The 18,991-nt window shown below is 40.9% G+C and overlaps 2 protein-coding genes across 7 annotated transcripts in view; one reads left to right on the forward strand and one right to left on the reverse strand.

Annotated features, from left to right (window-relative positions):
* Positions 1-13,527, reverse strand: part of Ndc80 (NDC80 kinetochore complex component) — a 38,498-nt gene extending 24,971 nt beyond the window's left edge. The window contains exons 1-7 of one of the 4 annotated variants that reach the window (XM_028874084.2): positions 13,383-13,527; positions 12,266-12,375; positions 10,463-10,540; positions 7,799-7,922; positions 7,532-7,704; positions 5,172-5,274; positions 2,004-2,093 (exon numbers count right to left, since the gene is read on the reverse strand). In XM_028874084.2, the coding sequence (XP_028729917.1) occupies positions 2,004-2,093; positions 5,172-5,274; positions 7,532-7,704; positions 7,799-7,922; positions 10,463-10,540; positions 12,266-12,366 (669 nt within the window). In that variant the 5' untranslated portion in view covers positions 12,367-12,375; positions 13,383-13,527. Of the gene's footprint in view, positions 1-2,003; positions 2,094-5,171; positions 5,275-7,531; positions 7,705-7,798; positions 7,923-10,462; positions 10,541-12,265; positions 12,376-13,382 lie in introns of those variants that run through there. The other 3 variants (XM_037210195.1, XM_037210197.1, XM_037210196.1) reach the window with 3 other exon arrangements.
* A 58-nt stretch (positions 13,528-13,585) lies between these two features.
* The window catches only part of Mettl4 (methyltransferase like 4), a 37,131-nt gene continuing 31,725 nt past the window's right edge, over positions 13,586-18,991 (forward strand). For 2 of the 3 annotated variants that reach the window (XR_003735017.2, XM_028874085.2), the window contains exons 1-3: positions 13,586-13,872; positions 15,399-16,230; positions 18,709-18,771. Coding sequence is in view for 2 of the 3 variants with exons in the window: in XM_028874085.2 (XP_028729918.1) it covers positions 15,838-16,230; positions 18,709-18,771 (456 nt within the window). In the remaining variant the exon portion in view is untranslated. The remainder of the gene's footprint in view (positions 13,873-15,398; positions 16,231-18,708; positions 18,772-18,991) is intronic. The other variant, XM_037210198.1, reaches the window with a different exon arrangement.

Raw genomic sequence — 18,991 nt, forward strand, 5'->3', positions numbered from 1 at the left:
CACTCTGAAGGAGCTCTGGCTCCAGCCTGAGAATTCTCAAGAGGAAGGATCAAAGTCTCTCCAGAAGCCTCTGCAGCTTGATCATTGCTTAATGTGGCATGTTCATTCTTGTTCAAAACAAAGGGGTAGAGCTCAGTGGTGAAAGTGCTTCCTGTACAAGTCTGACCACTTGAGTTCCAGCCTCAGAGTCTACAGTGGTCAAAGGGGTCAAGTCCTGAAAGTTGTCCTCTGATCTCATGTGTGCATGTGACACACATGGATACACACACACACACACACACACACACAAAAAAAAAAAAAAAAAAAAAAAAAAAAGGTCATTGCTACTATGCTAGTCAGTTAATGTATCTCTGAACTATTTCTCAGGCATTAACAAAAGATGAGACTAGAATGACTATCACTTTCATTTTGTGAGATTTCGGCTTTAACAAGGTAAAGTTAAAACTAGTGCACAAAGCAGTTATTACTCTGAGAGACCTATGTAATAGCTGGTCTTAATATATATCAGCCAACACACATAATCTAAAGTTTATTTGTGAGCTGATGTTTGTATTTTAGAACACGGTGGGGTATGCCATGCATTTTAGGCTCTAATAAAGCATATGGAACCAACTTATAATATCACCTGCTAATAATTACTTTTCTCTTTGGCACTTATGATGGTCCTTTTTTTAGCCTTCCACGTGCTGAGGTTATGGGAGTGTACCACCATACCCAGCTGTTGATTACATTTAGCACAACTACTTTTGGAAGAGGTAACTGAGCTAAGTGACAATATGGCTAACTACAGAAGTCAAAACAAAATAAACCAGAACCTACATTTTAAGAGCCAATATGTCAATTCTGAATATAAGACTTCAGCTACTGTGAAGCCAAAGCAGAAGGATTGTGAGTTCAAGGCTTGCCTTGAGTACAGAGTAAGTTTAAAGCTAGCTTCAACAATTTAAGAGGACTTTTTGGCATGAAAGATACCCATATAGCTATGTTTTGTATCGACAAAGAATCACATTAAAGTAAGATACAGGAGGGAAAAAAAATCTTACCTATAACATGAATTTTAGTTCCAGTACATCCCTTCCTTCTTTCTTTTCTTTTTGGGACAGGGTCTCACTATGCAGCCCTGGGCTGGCCTTGAACTCAGAGATCCGCCTGCCTCTGCTTCCTGAGTGCTGGGATTAAAGGTGTGCACCTGGTTACGTCGGCATTTTTTAGTTAACATTTTTAAGTTTCTGTGGTTAGTAATTTTAGGAAGTTATAGTGTCATTTCAATAGTAGACACACTAATAAGTATTTTTTTAAGGATCAATTTTATTTTACTAAGAACAGTTTCTTTAGATTGATTTATTTTATGCGTGTTTTGCTTGGGAATGGTTGTCCATGTCGTCGATCCCAGCATTTGGAAGACAGAAGCAGGGAGCTCTCCTTGAGTTAGGAGTCAGCCTGCTCTACACAGAAAGTCCTAGGATAGTCAGGAATATATAGTAAGAATTTGGGCAACTTTGCCAAGGCCACCTTTGCTGCCCTCTACATGACCTACAGTTTCCCGAGCCCTGCACCTCTGGAAAGAGACTGTGCTCACTTACTAAATCTCCCAATCAGGAATTTACTGACCATCTTGTGAAAACTTACACCAGTGTTTAGAGGACCCAGGATTCAGCTGTGGCCATCACATAAGGGTTTTTACACAAAAAAAAAATTGGTGGCGCACGCCTTTAATCCCAGCACTCGGGAGGCAGAGGCAGGAGGATCTCTGTGAGTTCGAGGCCAGCCTGGTCTCCCAAGCGAGTTCCAGGAAAGGCGCAAAGCTACACAGAGAAACCCTGTCTCGAAAAACCAAAAAAGAAAAAAAGAAAAATTAATGAATTAAGTCTGATTTAAAAAAAAAAACAACCTCAGAAAAAAATCAACCTTAGAAAGTAAAAGACAAGTTCTATAAAAGAATACTTTTTAGTGAAGACTATCAAAGCAACCTCTTTATATATGTTTATGGTAATGTATAGTACCTTATTATGTATAATTCCATCTTCAGTTTCTTCTCCCCAAGACTGTCCATCATCAAATAAAGGTAGGCTTTCTTTCATGGCAGTATGAACCTAATTAACACACAAATGACACATTAAGTTGGCTGAGCTGATGGTTTAAAAAATTCATTTTTTAAAAAATTATTTACTTTATTTGCATTGGTGCTTTTGTCTGCATGTGTATTTATGTGAGGGTGTCAGATCTCAGAGTTACAGACAGTTGTTAGCTGCCATGTGGGTGCTGAGAATTGAACCCCGGTCCTCTGGAAGAGCACTGCTCTTAACCGCTGAGCCATCTCTCCAGCCCCACAAAACACCATTCTTGTAAATTGATAAGAAAAAAGGAAGAGACGGCTAGAGAGAAGGAGGTAATAGCATGATCTACAGTCCTAGCAACTTGGGTTTGATCTCACATATATGTTGTAGCATGTATACGTGTGCACATGCACATACACATGCAAACACACAGTCATAATAATGATGATGATGTAAAAGGAAAATAGGAAGTGATAGGCAATTACATTTTTTTTTTAAAGATTTATTTATTTGTTATGTACACAGTGTTCTGTCTGCATGTGTGCCTGCAGGCCAGAAGCGAGCATCAAGTCTCATTATTGATGGCTGTGAGTCACTCAGGACCTCTGGAAGAGCAGTCAATGCTCTTTACCTCTTGAGCCATCTCTCTAGCCAAGGCAATTATTCTTGTGCGAAACTTTTATGTCCAACTTTAAAAACAAAAATATGAAAAAATTAGCAATATTCTTTTTGCTGGCCATGCTGTCGATTATTGAAAACATGAACAAGGGACCTGGCTCAGTAAGCAACTCCAAAAAGTTTTCCTCTTTCACATGTGTGCCACGGCGTGTCTGTAGTGGGTAGCTGTTCCAGCTTTGACTTTGGAGCACTGCCCCTAGTGAGGCAGCTGGTAACTGCCATGCCCACCTATGACCTGCCCGTGGGGCGTGGCCAAGACGGGAGCCCTTAAGACCCCAGATCCGTATGTGCCACATTGGTGCGCTTGGCTCCTCATCATCTTGGATGCTGGATTACAGACCAAGTCAGAGTTCTCCAGAGAACTATGCTGGACTGAACCTCACCTCTCCTGGATCCTGTGACCAACCCCTTTACTGGTTGTAAGTTACCTCAAAATAAACCTCCTTTTAGCTACCAGATAAACTACATGGAGTTGCCTTATTAAATCCCCCATTTACATGTCTACACATAGCTTACACACACAGAAATAAACTAAAAAGTCCTTTAAAGGCATTATTAGGACTGGGAAGTACAGTTCAGTTTAAGAGTGCTTGCACAGTATATATGAGGCTCAAACTCTAACATGGGGACATGAATCTAGGGAACCAGAAGTCAAGTGAAAACCTGGATATGATGCCAAGCACTTGTGGTGCCAGTTACTTGGGAGTTCAAGGTGGGAAGATTTTAAGACTACTCATGAAACACTAATAGTTTCTATCCCAAAGAGGTGAACCACTTGCCATACCCTAGCCACTCCTTTCTCAAATCCAAAGCAATCTGACCACAGAACGAAACACAACCCCCCCCCCCATCATTGGCTCAGTTTGAGATGAAGAAATTTCATACAACAAGGTTTAAATTAAAGCTGGATGCAGTGGCACGCACCTGTAGTTCCAGCTATTTACCAGACTGCAGTAGGAAGATTGTTTGACCCCAGAGTACAGCCTAGGCAACATAGTGAGATCCACTCTCCGAAAAACCAACCAACCAACCAATCAAGAAAGAATCTAAGTTTCAAATTAATAGCAAAAGCACATGGTGGGATGTAAAACTATGAAAACAAGCTATTTTAAAATTTCCAAATAGGTAAAGAGTTTAAAACAGTAGGCACACGATGCTCTCACATGGCTGAGTAGAGACAGGGTTTCTCTGTGTAGACCAGGCTGTCCCTAAACTCAGAGATCCGCCTGCCTCTGCCTCCCGAGTGCTGGGATTAAAGGTGTGTGCCATCACATCTGGTGGCTGAGTTGTTTTTAATTGATACAAGTTTCCTTGGAGGAAGATTTGTTCGTAGGTTGCAAAAGCTTAAGAAACACACAGTCATGCATTGCTTAATGATGGTGACACACTCTGAGGAATGATCAGGTGATTTTGTTGTGTGAATACCATGGTGTACGTACAAAAACCTAGGCGGTATAGGTCACTTATTCCACGTGACCCTTGAGCTAGTCAAGAGACATGATACATGAAGCTGCTGACAGAATACCATGGCACTGCTTTACAGCAAAAATTATTTGTTTTAAAAGTGTAGGACACCCTAGGGGCTGGAGAGATGGCTCAGGGGTTAAGAGCACTGGCTGCTCTTCCAAAGGCTTTGAGTTCAGTTCCCAGCAACCACATGGTGGCTCACAACCATCCATAATGAGATCTGGTGCCATTTTCTGGCTTGCAGGGATACATGCAGGCAGAATAGTGTATGCATAATAAATAAAAAATATCTAAAAAAAAATGTAGTACACCCTAAAATGAGTCTAGGAAACATGTTAGGCAGCCCTAACCCCACGGGCTGTACTTTGATATGGCCACAGCACAGGTTTCTATCAGCATCACCACAGACAAGCAGATGCTGCAATGGCTCCCTCACTAAGTGGCAGAAATGGCTCCTATTCGTGATAACACGACTGTACACATTTTTAGAGGAAACAGGACTTTGAAACCTATGCCCAGGGCTGAAGTATACCTCAGTGGTAGAGCCGCCCTGGGTTCAACTCTTAATACCACAAAACCAAATAAAACTACATCCAAAGAAAATGACTGAAGTTATTTCTTAGTTGGGAGAATATTCATTCTATATTCCCCCCCCATCTTTAATGATAATACTGATTTCATTTGTAAAAAAGGAGAGAATGAATTTCATAAAGAAAGACTATAGACTCACTTTTATCTAAGCTTTAGCACCTCAAGAAAACAATTCCTGTGTCAAGCAGAACTTCTCCCTGCTCACCTTTCCTATGCTAAAAGTTTGAGGCACTTCAAATCAAATGTGCTGTGAAACCTGAAGGAGGTTTTGAGACAAGTGGCAAAAGTCAGATTGGAGAGAAACAGAAAATCTTTGTGGGGAAAAACAAAACAAAAACCAAACTTTTAAAGGTAACATTTAAACTATCAATCCAGTACCTTGATGCTGTCTATGAGCCACAGCAAGGCTGACACAATGTGAGGCCAGGTATGAGGGGCTCCCACTGTATACATGGAGCTCTTGGACAGTGCAAAGGGATACCTATGAGAAATCAGCAAACAAGGAGCCGTCACAGCAGGAAGCATAGAGGCTACACTAAAGTTACATTTTAAAGCTCTACATACACCTGCCTAGTCTGCTTGTTGTGAAGATATTTGAGTCTACCCTGGTGATCTTACTCATCAATGATTTCTATGTATTTATTTACATTTCACAGATTACTTTGCATAGTGTTTAACAGGTGAGTATATAGACTTTTCCTAAAAAACCATTTTATTTTCTTACATTCAGTGTACTTCTATTACATATTAGTGATTATCTGTCACTAAACCTACTTCCCTGTGTCTACAAACAAACAGCTGTCCTTCCTCAGTTTCCCCTCGTTTGTTCTGTGCTTTATTATAAATAAAGATTTATGCTTTTTAACTTTATCTCTGTGCTGGTTAGTTTTGTCAACCAGACACAAACTAGAGTTATTTAGAAAGATGGACCTCCATAAAGGAATTGCCTCCATTAGGTTGGCCGGTGGGCATAGAACTTTCTTAATTCATGACTGATGGAAGAGGGCTTAGTCCACTGTGGGCGGTGCCACCCTGAGTAGGTGGTACTGGATTGTAGAAGAAAACAAACTGAGCAAGCCATGGAGAACATGCCAGTAAAGAGCTCGCCTTCATAGTTCCCGCCTCTGTTCCTGCATGAGATTCTGCCCTTATTTCCCTCAATGACTAATATAATAAACTCTTCTATCAGTTGGTTTCATTCTGTGTTTTATCCATGTACCAGGAAACCAAACTAATCTCATTGTTTTCATCAGACCTCAATGTTATGGTTTTGCCACTATAAACTGCGGTAACCAGGCTGCACTTTATGTTTTTTTGAGACAGGGTCTAACTGGGTAGCTTTTGCTAGCCTGGTATTCATTATGTAGACCAGGGTAGCCTTGAATTCAGAGATCTACTTGCCTTGGCCTTCGGAGTTCTGGGATTAAGGCTGCCACCGAAGCAGGATGTATTTTATATTCCTCATTGTTGAGCTTTATGCTCTTATCACCTTCTATAATAATGGACTGCTATGGTTTGAATGTTTATTCTGCAGAATTCATGTTGGGAACTCTGTCCCCAGAGTCATATACTAATGATACAAAGAGATGAGACTTCTGTCAGGTGAGAGCCTCATGAATGAATCTATTCCTATATTAATGGGCTTTTGAAGGCATGGCATTGTTATCAATGTAATCTTTTTCTGACAAACATGCTTTTCCTTGCCATGTGATACCTTCTAGCAAGTCATGACCCACCAAGAAGGACCTTCCTTATTAGAGGCTGAGTAGATGCTGACACCATGCTTTTGGGTTTTCCATCTTTTATAACCAAGTTTTGCCACTCACACACACGTGTGTGTGTGAATAAATATATATGGTGTGTTTTAAGCCTGAAGATCTTCTGTACCGAGTAGTCTACAACAGCTATATTACATAAAAATGTATTTATATATCTTTAATTTTATGTGTATGGATGCATATGGGTGCTGTGGGATGGTCTGTACGTCAAATGCTGACTGGTCAATAAATAAAACACTGATTGGCCAGTGGCCAGGCAGGAAGTATAGGCGGGACTAACAGAGAGGAGAATTGAGAGAACAGGAAGGTGGGAGGAGACACTGCTAGCTGCCGCCATGACAAGCCGCATGTGAAGATGCCGGTAAGCCATGAGCCACGTGGCAAGGTATAGATTTATGGAAATGGATTAATTTAAGCTATAAGAACAGTTAGCAAGAAGCCTGCCACGGCCTTACAGTTTGTAAGCAATATAAGTCTCTGTGTTTACTTGGTTGGGTCTGAGCGGTTGTGGGACTGGTGGGTGACAAAGATTTGTCCTGACTGTGGGCAAGGCAGGAAAACTCTAGCTACATATAGGTATAACATGTGTGTGTCTGCTGGCTGTGGAGGCCAGAAGAGGAATTATTATATATGATTGTGAGCCACCATGTGAGTACTAAGAAACTAACCTAAGTCCTTTGGAAGGGCAGTCAGTACTCCTAACTACTGAGCCATCTCTTTAGCTCAATAACTCCTGTATTTTATAAATTACTAAGCACTGGTATTTTGTTATAGCAACAAAAAAAGCTGAATACTCCACAATTTATCAATTTTCTTTCTCTTCAGTTTATCCTACCCATACATCTCACAGTGCTCATCCTAAAACTGAATTCACTTATTCAAAGTATTCATGAACTTATTACATGTGTTTCTTTTCTGTATCCTGATAAGATCTCTAGACTAATAAAAAATATTACTTACCCAAGGTCTTTAAAAATTCTTGGGACCTCTTCTTCAAATTTTGTATCAGGAAGTACATATGACGGGCTCAGGAAGCCATGAAGAAAGGCAAAGATCCTTAGGAAATCTTTCGTTGATGGGGCTTGCAGAGACTTCATGGAAACACCATGCACATTACCATTTTCTATAAGAAACTACAATCATTTTTATGAAGCATTGGAAGTTTTGGATTAGAAAAAAAAACAGAAACAAAAACACACAATTCAGACAATTTAAATTATAGAATACCTCATAGAGCTGTCTCGTACACTGCTGAATGAATGCTTTATCATTAAGTGGTCTTGGATCCTTGATTTTTTCAGAACTGGAAAATATACCAAGTTGACTATTCCTGGACCCATGTCCGCTAGTCCTAGAAGAATATTTTAAGAAGGCAATCAAAAGTATTTCCTTCTGTGTTCAAGACTGCACTATTTCAAGGCTATTCATAACACACACACACACACACACCCTTGTAACAACAGCATCAAACACGAATCTTTAATTTTTAAATAGCTAAACACAATGTATTACTTAAAGCAGCAGGAGAGCATAATATGAGGCTACAGCAGTTTTAGGCATAAAGTGAGGTGGGAATAAAATGTACTTCTGGGACGGGAGATGTGTCTCAGTGAGTGTTTTGTTCAGCGTGTGCAGGGCTCTGTGCTCAGTCCAAAGCACCACAAATACCAAAGCAAACCAAAATAAATTTCCTTGTGCACGACATTACCAACACACACATTATCCTTGAAGGCGGGTTTCAGGCCCACAGATCTTCTGTACCAAGCAGCCTACAAATCTGTTCCGTTACCCGAGCACTTTCATTCCTCTCTTCCCCCATAACTGCTCCCTTACTGCTCCCTGGCCTGCCGCTACTCTTTATGGGGAAACTGTCTTTAAGTATCAAGAGTTAACATACACGAAGAACTGAAAAACAACATTTGGACTAAATGAACACTCAATAAATATTAGTTTGTAAATATTCATTTCTATCAGTAAATTCTCAGAACTGCTCTATAAGGAGAGTCTGCCATTATCTCCATTAAAAAAATAAAAAGACCTATTTTTATTTATGTGTAGTGTGTCTGTATAAGTACATTCCACATGGGTGGGTAAGTGCCTATGGAGGCCACAAGAGGGGTATCGGATCTCCTGGAGCTGGAGTTTCCGGTGGTTGTGAACTGCTTAATGTGGGTACTGAGAACTCAACTTGGGTCCTTTGGTGGAGCAGCAAGCACTCTAAACCACTGAGCCACCTCCCATTATCCCCATTCTTCCTATTCTACTCTGATACACAAGGAATTCAAAGCACAAAAAGGTGAGGTCATACCCCAGCTTATACAAATAACAGAATGTTTCCTGTCAATCAAACTTTCTCCATCTCTGATCCAGACAACTGCTGATCTAGTCCAGAAAAAGGTCTCCAAGGTGCATCGAGGTATCACTACAACAAAACTAAGATGCTACTTGTTCTTTTCACCCTGTCATTCTTTCACAAGTACAGTTTTCTAGAGACTGAATTCCTCAACAGTCTGAATGCAGCAGCAGACATGGATTCTAACCATCTTCCATTAGTCAGATATTAATGGTATCTGACTTTAAAAGTGGGAGACCATGTTCTGCTTCTCAATTAAACTGTTTTGCATTGGAAATGTTTAAATTCTAGTACATTTAGTGTGTGTGTGTGAGTGTGTGTGTGTGTGTGTGTGTGTGTGTGTGTGTGTGTGTGTGTGTGGTCAGAGGACAACCTGCAGCGGTAGGTTCGATCCTTGTACCATGTGGGTCTGGGGACTGAAAGCAGGTCTTTGGCTTGGTGATAAGCACTTTTACCTGCTGAGCCATCTTACTCGACCAGAAATGTGGTGATAGTTTGTGCTCTAACAAACAAAGCTTGCCTGGAGGTCAGAGTTTGGAGCTAGCTACTAGCTAACTATAGAGGCTAGGCAGTGGTGGCATACATCTTTACTCTCAGCACTCGGGAGGAGGAAGCAAGAAGATCAGGAGTTCTAGGCCACCCTGGGCTATACCAGATTGATCCAGTCTAAAAGAAAAAACAGAGACAGGCAGTGGATGCTCATGCTTTTAATCCTAGCACTAGGGAGGTGGAGACAGTAATATAAGGTGGGAGGAGACAGGAGCTAAGCCCCTACTTTTGGTCTGAGGATTTGGTAGAGGTAAGAAGTCTCTCTAGTGGCTGGCTCCTTCCCTTCCCTGATCTTTCAGCTTTTACCCTGATATCTCACTCTGGGTTTTTATTATAGATTTATTAATTTATAAGACCAATCAGAACTCACGTTACATAGAAACATTTTTAAAAATTAAAAGCATTGCTGGTGGAGGTGGTGCACTCCTTTAATCGGAGCACTTGGGAGGCAGAGGCAGATGGATCTCTAAATTTGATGCTAGACGGGTCTACAGAGTGAGTTCCAGGCTAGCTAGAGTTATATAGAGAAATCCTGTCTCGAAAAACAAAACAAACAAGCAGAAAAAATTAAAAGCATTTTATTTTTGAAACCATGCAATGGGAATATTGTTATTGAGTTTATATTGACAGTTTCTTAATTTAATTTCTAATATAATTAAAATTATAATTGAGAGTAAAAGACTCAAATGTTGCACTAGAGGATGGTTGCCCTTTTACCATCTGATTCTACAGTTTCTGAGAACCAGGTATATAACATAGTACAGACTTGACCATCACCTTATAGTGATAGAACAGTAGTCTGAATCTGTTCACCTCTAGTATCAGCAAAGCAGATACCACCTAGAATTTTAATAATCTAAAACAGGAAAATTGGATCATAACTTTTGTCTTGAAAGTACCTTTATGATATAATTTTTTTTTTGTCTCTAAGGGAATCAATGAATGGCTAGAAGAATCTATTCATTAAACGTAATGAAAAACTTCGTTACCTTTTACCAAATATTGAGACTTTTCTTTCAGATGTTGGTTTGTTTGTACTCGGCCTTCCAAAGGTTGTTCTCTCTTTGCTTTAAAGAAAAATAGAAAACAAGCCTTTAAAGTAATTGTCAAAATATCAGTTCAAGTAATCTTGGAAATATGTTAGAGCAAATACCTCTTTTCCACTATCTGTAGCAAGTTTCCAAAACTACACAAGTTTTTGGCAGCTGTTTTCACTGGAATGAGCTACAAGATGGTATAATTTTAGAACGTTAAAAATTTTAATCTATGAGCTGGGTGGTGGTGGCTCATGCCTTTAATCCCAGCACTCAGGAGGCAGAGTCAGGCTGATCTCTGTGAGTCTGAGGCCAGCCTAGTCTACAGAGAGAGAGATCCAGGACAGGCACCAAAGTTACACAGAGAATCCCTGTCTCGGAAAAAAAAAAAAAAAAAAAATTAATCTATGTTTGCTCCCCACCCCCACCCCGGAGCTGAGGACCAAACCCAGGGCCTTGTGCTTGCTAGGCAAGCGCTCTAACACTGAGCTAAATCCCCAACCCCTTAATCTATGTTTTTTTTTAATCTTAAAATTTACTTATGTATGGATAAGAATTTTTGGAAAAATATAAAAAATAATTATAGGTTGACAGCTATGTTTGAATTTTTTTCTTTTAAAGCCTACTTTTTAAATGTTGAGATAGAGTCTTACTCTGTATTCTAGGATGTCCTAGGACTCACTATGTAGTTTAAGTTGGCCTCGAACTCAAAAATTTTCACTCAGCCCCTGTACTAGGTACAGCTAAAGTCATATTTCCTGAACTCTGAAAAAAACAATGATGAAGTTTTTCTTCTAATACAATTCAATGCACAAAATCTGGTGTCAGCAGTGTGCAATGATTTAAAAAAAAATCCGGAAGGAAAATATGTAAATGGTTCAAATTTCTAAAAGCAGAAGAGGCTCATACTACATAATTCCAAGTAATTTAAGGATGGCTTATTAAGTAGCTTATATGTAGACGTTATAGGATATGGGTACACAGTAGGTTAGAAACAGCCTTCTGTTAACTGGAAGAAGAGCAATGCTCAGAGTGAAAGACTAATGCTTACGATAACAATTTCTTTGGTTGGTTGCTTTGTGAACTATGTCTTGCTCTGTAGGTTGGGGAACTACTATATGGCCCATACTGGCCTTGAACTCACATCGAGGCATCTTCTTCCTGGAGCCTTTTGAATACTAGGCTTACAGGTGTGTGTGACCACATTCAGCTATGATAGCAAGCTCATTTGGAAACCTTTCTCCCTCCAAAATTGAGGAAATAATTTTATAGCTTATTATCAAAATTGCTTTGATTTTATTACTACTTTTTTTTTTTAATTTTTTGGTTTTACAAGACAAGACAGGGTTTCTCTGTGTAGTTCTGGCTGTCCTGGAACTCACTTTGTAGACCAGACTGCCAACACTACCCGGCCCGAGATTTTATTACTATTTTTAGTAGTTGGAAACATCTTAGCACCTGCTTAAACAGTTAATTATAAAGTAGGAGAGGAAAACAAGGAGTGTTGAAAGGGCTCAACCATCCTTTGATAGCATGCCTGGTAAAGTACCTGACTTGGGAATTAGAGAAATAACGAGGCAAGCCAATCCATCTAGCATCATGTCCACTTTTAGATTTCACTGACCCCCATCCAGTACTACCCGGAAGAGACAAGATTCACTAAGACATCACTTACACTTTTGTATTAACCATTTCTTACATTTTCTCCGCCTTAGATAGTAAAGTATGCAGGTGAGAACCATAGGTGGAGGCACTTACGTTTGAGGGGTATGCAGGCCTGGTTTATTGAGGTCCAGGGATCTCAACTCCTGTATAGAGAGGCGGCCAGCACCACCGGTGGAAACTGAACTGCGCTTCATGCTTATAACCTAATTCATGATTTCAATATTAGAAAAGTGTTCCAGATGCAAGCGGTTCATTAAGCAACAATGATCATTTTTATCCTGGAGTAGAAAAGCGACTAAGTTTGTTCCTTTATGATAGTCTTTTCCCTTTTTTATGTATACTTAAGTCCTCACTACAAAGAACACCTATGCAACTTCAAGTACTTAATACACTCAAACGATGCAATACAAAAATAAACAATATGATTCCTGCATCACAAGGCAATCCATGATGACAAAATTCCTATATGTTATCCCTGACTACATTACTGCTATCACTTATGTCTATTTCAGTGGCAACTCACAGGCTTCCTGACAAGAAATCTCAGGCTCCTTTACTTCTCTCAAAATGTATCCTTTGGCTTCAAAACCAAATGTTTCTCAGTTAATACTCACTACTGTCTTTCTAGTTCTAATCTCCCTTTCAACACAGATAAACAATCCAGTCCACAACGTGATGTACGTACAGGCTGCTTCCATTTCCAAAACACATTGGTATCATAAGCATGCCTGTGTCGGATCCTGTCTCATCTCTGCAGTGTGAGACACTATCCACTCAGCCTTTGCAGGTCCTGCCCTGGCTGCCTTTCAGGGTTTGACAGATCTCACTTTACTGTTTGTTTTGTCTGGCTGGGGATGGAAAGCCAGGACCTTTAGCCAGGACAGGCTGTGTACTGAGACACACCCCTCCCTCCTTGTTTGGCTGCTTACATTCCACTTAGATTTTATTCTCCAAGACTCCAGTTTCCCAGGCTTTCCTCCGGACACGGCTTTCAAGCTGCAGCATTAGCATGCGAACGCAGCGCTCCAATCCGCTCCTCCCTGTCACTCCCCACCCGGCCAGTCCCCTCTTCTCTCCTCTCTTTACGAGCATTGCCGGCACGAACTCACTGCAATGTGAAAGCCGCAGAGCCTGGCCGATTCCACCCCAGGACTCTAACGCCGCAGAGCATTTTCGCACGAACACAGTTAAACCCCACGTCAGCATTTACCTTCCCCTCGGCTTCTCGACGAGACCCAGCGCCCAACTTGAAGTCAACTGCACAACTGCACACGAAAACAGCCGCCAAAACCGAAGCTTCCGTCTCCGCCAACCAAGGGCCGTTTGAATTTTGAAAAAAAATTCCGCCGGAGTGACGTCATACTCCTGCGGCGAGTACGTACGCAGACGCGTTTCCCCCGCGCCAATGGCAGTCGCCGGAAGTATTGCGAGTCGGTTCCCTCCTCAGCGCACCCGGGGCCCCTGGCGTTTCGTCGCCGGTGTCCTTGTCCCGAGAGGAGTCTGGTCCTATCCTCGAAACTGGCATTTAGGACACAAGCGACGTCGGGATGGGGCGGCCCAGGGGCTCCCGGGGTCCTGTTCCGTACAGCAACATGGCTGCGCCCATGGACTAAGGAAGCGAGGGTTTCCTTTGGACCAGGTTTACATGAGTGCTGTTTCCTTGGGGGAGAGTCTAGGAGGCAGCGTGACCTTTTCTGACGGTAGGAGAGGCTATTGAGTGTGGTGGTGCTCTGCTGGGCAGAGGCCAGGAAGAGTCGGAAGGATAAATAGCTGCAGGGTGCTCCAAGTGCCGTGGGTTCTCCCCTCCCAGAGTGGAGAACTACAAGCAGGCATTGCAGTTCCCAGACAGTGGTGGGAGGTCCTTGGGCGAAAGTTTAGATTCCTGAATCTCGGAGCTGTTGTGTATTAGCTAGAATTGTAGTTTTGGGGCTAGCAGCCTTTTTGAGTCTCAATTTTTCCTAGCCATCACGTTGTCTCCTCAGCTCACGTCACGACGGGGGCGGGGGGGAGACCAAAATCGCAGGTTATCACCAGGAACCCCGTCACTAATAAGTCATCAGATGTGTTAGCCGTTGTTATGTTTCAGATTCTGTGTGCAGCAGTTTCATGGGGACTATCTCATTTAGTTCTTCAATCTAATGACAATAGAACATAAAAATGATGCCTTTGGTCGGGCGTTGTGGAGAACTCCTTTAATTCCAGCACTCGGGAGGCAGAGGCAAGGGGAACCAGGTCAGCCTGGTTTACATAGTTCGGGACAGCCAGAGCAACATAGTAAGACACTATCTAAAAAACAAAAAAACAAAAACAAACAACAACAACAAAACAAACAAACAAAAAACAACCAAGCCATACAAAAAGAACTTTGAAGCTCAGTGAAATGAAGTAACTTAGCCTGAAAGTGGGGCACGCCTTTAATACCAGCACTGGAGGCAGAGAGAGGTGTATCTCTGTGAGTCTGTTGAATTTAAGGCCAGCCTGGTCTACATGGCGAATCCCAGGCCCACCAGGGATTCATCATAAGACCCCATCTTTAAAAACTGACAAAAACTAGTTCATGGTCAATTTCATAAGAAATTTGCCTATAATGCTATTATTATTAGCTGTGCCTTTCACTTATTTCTTCTCCGGTGCCTTCTTAAAGTTTCCACTACATCATAATTAAATAAGCCATATCCAGAACTGCAAAACATAGTTTAAATGAAGATAAAGTAGTTCTGAAAAACCAATTTACTGGAGTGTGGCGCAAACAGATTACAGGTCTAGACCTTTAATCTTGAAGTTCTGACCTAGAAAATTAGTTAGGTATGTGCTTCTGATGTGTGATTCATATTGCAGCTCCTTTACCTAGAGCAGTCTTTTTTTTTTTTGTTTGTTTCTCTGTGTAGCTTTGTGCCCTTCTTGGAACTTGCTTTGTAGACCAGGCTGGCCTCGAACTCACAGAGATCCGCCTGCCTCTGCCTCCCGAGTGCTGGGATTAAAGGTGTGCGCCGATGCCATCCCCCCCCCCCCCCATCGCCGCTGGAGTGTCTTTTATTCTTACTGTTCTTCCATTGATGGCTGTTAAACAGGGCAGGGATCAGAGAAGTAGAATGACATCCTGTGGCAAATATAGTTTGAAAACACAAAGGCTAACTTCTTGAAATTCTGTAGCCCTCCCTAGACAGGTTTATGTCATTTAAGAAGGTGTATTCTTGTAGGTAATCACTATTCTTTGACTTGACAGGACACTCACCTTTTAAGGACTAAGTGACTTGAACACTTGGATGATGTGGACTAGTGCCTCAATCCGAGGACCGAAACAGGACCGTAGAGGGCAATGGAAGAAAGGAGGATCAAACTGGGAATCCAGATCCATCACTCTAAAAGCACCTTTGGCCAAGTTGGCTGAAAAATTGGAATGACCAACTCTAAAATTAAAAGACATTTAAAGTATTGCATTTTTCCTTAGAGGTGCTATGTATGTTTGCATATCAAACATACTCGTGTGTATGAAGTACATCATTGAAATATAGGACATTAAAAACCTGAATTTAAAAGTTCTTTTTGTTTTTTGTTGTTTTAACACTGGGTGTCAAATCCAGCATCCCCACACTGAGCTACGCTCCAAGCCCTACTTCTGATTCTTGATTCTCAGGGCTTTTTTTGTTTTTTTTTTTTAAAGTATGTCTGTGGTCCACCATTTGCCACCTGGGTGGTTACTGGATCATCTTTCTTTCATTAACAAGGTCAACTATCAACTTCACCGTCATCAAGAGCCTTCCTGCAGTAAAAAGAAGCTCACTTCTTCTGTCTACCTGGATTCTCGTCAGATGGAAGCCATGTCTCCTTGTGGGGCTCCTGCTGTGGGCTTTGCTCCTGACTCTACTACTGTGCCAGGCAATGAGGACGGAGGAGGTTGTGAAATGATCACCCAGAAATACGTTTTCCGACCTGAGCTGTTTAATGTCACCAAACCTCACATAACTTCAGCTGTTCACAAAGAATGCCAACAAAGTAACAGCCACGAGAATTTAGTGTCTGGTAATAAACAAGAAGTCTCCGTTTCTATTGGGAAGGTAGGAAGTTTTAAGCTTTTTTTTTTTTAACATGAAGTAAAGTTTTAATTCCAGTATCTCAAATAACTCCCTATGTCCTAAGTATAAAGAAGAATTAGTAATGGAGAAGGTGTTAGCATACCCAAGAGCAATACTTATTATTTATTTATTTATCTCCCATTCTAGAACAACACATTGCATGTCTCAAAAAGTAAGCAGAAGCCTGGAGAGGTAGCTCAGCAGGTAAAGGTGCTTGCTGTCAAATCTCATGGTCTGAGTTTGGTCACCAGGGCCCATGTGGTAGAAGGAGAGAGCTGACTCCCACCAATTGTCCTCTAAGTTCCACATGGGTGACAGACATTGCTATGTACCCTTCCCCTCAATGCACAGTGGATGAATAAATAGATAAATGTAAAAAAAAAACAAAACAAAAAAACAAAACAAAACCAAACAGACAAACCACAATGTAAACAGTGGGCTCACAAGTCAATTGTCTATAAAAGAAACAAAACTCTTTTTGTGTAGTCTGAGAGTGGACTCCATCTTGTGAGGAGGATTCTAAGTAGTTCAGGTTGTCTTGGAACTCAGTGTGTAGACCATGCTCTTTTTAACTCATGGCTCTGCCTCTGCCTCTGGAGTGCTGTGATCACAGGCACATGCCACCATTGCCGGACGGATTTCTCATTTTAATGTGGGAAATACAGATGAGCACATGCAGTGAATTCCGTCATGATGACATTTATGTTATTTCTGATAGGCTAATGCAAATTACATAACTAGCCTAATCTTAAATCCTCTTCTGTATTTAGCCAACAACAAGTATTTTAGCCAGTTTAGAATTTGACACTATGTTAAGAGCAGGTCAGGAACGAAAAGGAGGAAGGTACAGCTCTGTATTCCTGATCTCATATGCTCTGTTGTATGTCATAGTCAGGCACAGAATGCTGCTCGTATTGGTTTGTCTGTAACCCTCAGACCAATCCTGAAGGTCTTTAAACATTTTTATTTATTTATTTATTTTGTGCGTGTATATGCACATGTGCCATGGTATACATCTGGAGGTCAGAGGACAGTTTTCAGGAATTAGCTCTGTCCTTACTCAATGGTGGGTCCTGGAGATTGAACTTAGGTTGTTGGGTTTGGCGATAAGTATCATCTTGCCAGGCTTCTAAACACCTTTTAAAAATACGTTAAAAATCTTTTTTTTTTTTTTTTTTTTTGAGAGGCAATCTTGCTATTCTGTAAGGCTAGTTTTGAACTTGAGCTTTCTGCCTCCTGGCCACTGCCATTATAATTATCTGGTATCATACCCGCCACTTCTTTATTCCTTTTCTTTTTTGGAACAGAGTCCAGGTAGCCTAGGCTGTTCTGGAAAGCACTGTGTAGCAGAGGATGACCTTGAACTCCTACCCCGTCTGCCCCTACCTTTCATTTCTCGGTGTTGCAGACCTGAGGTGTCATACCTGGCTTTGAGATTTTTTTCTTTTTCAAGTTTATTTATGTATTTTTTTAAATTACATTCATGATATTCATTAATTACATTCATGATATTAATTACATTTGAGATATTCATTGATTACATTCGCAGTATTCATTCAATAATTATATTTATGATATTCATTAATTATATTAATTGTATTGATTTATTACATTCATGATATTATGTCCTGATACTACTGTTCACTTGTGGGGCTTTTCCATCACACAAAACAAAGATTCTGTACTTAGGAAATCATTGCTCTATAACACTTTCTTCTCCATCTTGAGATAATGTCTAATCTTTTCAGCTTTGTGATTTTTTTCTTTTTTTAAAAAATTATTGATTTGGCCGGTGGTGGCGCACGCCTCTAATCCCAGCACTGGGGAGGCAGAGCCAGGCAGATCTCTGTGAGTTCAAGGCCAGCCTGGGCTACCAAGTGAGTTCCAGGAAAGGCGCAAAGCTACACAGAGAAACTCTGTCTCGAAAGACAAAACAACAACAAAAAAATTATTGATTTAATGTGTGTGTGTGTCATGCCTGTGCGTATTTCTGTGCACCATCTGTATATCTGCAGAGACCAAGAGAGGGCGTCCGATGTACTTGCAACTGGAGTTACAGCTGGTTTTGAGCAAGCATGTGGGTGCTGGGAACCGAACCTGGGTGTTTTTAAGAGCAGCCAGTGCTCTTGACTACTGGTCCTTCACTTCAGCCTTAGGTTTTCTTTGAGAGCCTATAGATGGTTCATGCTCAGGAATGAAGAAAGTTGAGAGTAATGATACCTTACTCGTATAAACTGATAGGTAACTATGGCAACTAGCTGCTTATGAAGAATCACAGTTCCTTCATATTCCATGGGCCCTTGTACCCTTTGCACTGATTTTGATCTCAGTGGACCTTCTTACCTTTAAAAAAATAGATACAATATTAAAATATGTAGTACAAAAAAAATCTAACAGGTTTCAAAATGTCAACTTTTCTCGAGAGGGCAGCATTATTTTTTCTTGTCACTCCCTCCTTAGAAACGTAAAAGATGTCTGGTTTTCAATCAAGGTGAACTGGATGCCATAGAGTATCATACAAAGGTAAGTACAAAATGTTTATTGATTTTGTAGGAAGATTAATGTGGAGTAGCATAAAAATGAACAAAATATATCTTAGGAATAAAGCAATTGTTTTGGTCAGAATTAGAATTCAGGTGGTTTATTTCTTCTCAGTAATAAACAGTTGAAGCCAATTTTTATTAACACTACATATGCTTCTGTCAGTCTGAGTAGTTGATGAATTAATCTTGTGCTATTGGTT

This window comes from Peromyscus leucopus, chromosome 13 (genome assembly GCF_004664715.2).
Source record: "Peromyscus leucopus breed LL Stock chromosome 13, UCI_PerLeu_2.1, whole genome shotgun sequence".
Classification (NCBI taxonomy): domain Eukaryota; kingdom Metazoa; phylum Chordata; class Mammalia; order Rodentia; family Cricetidae; genus Peromyscus; species Peromyscus leucopus.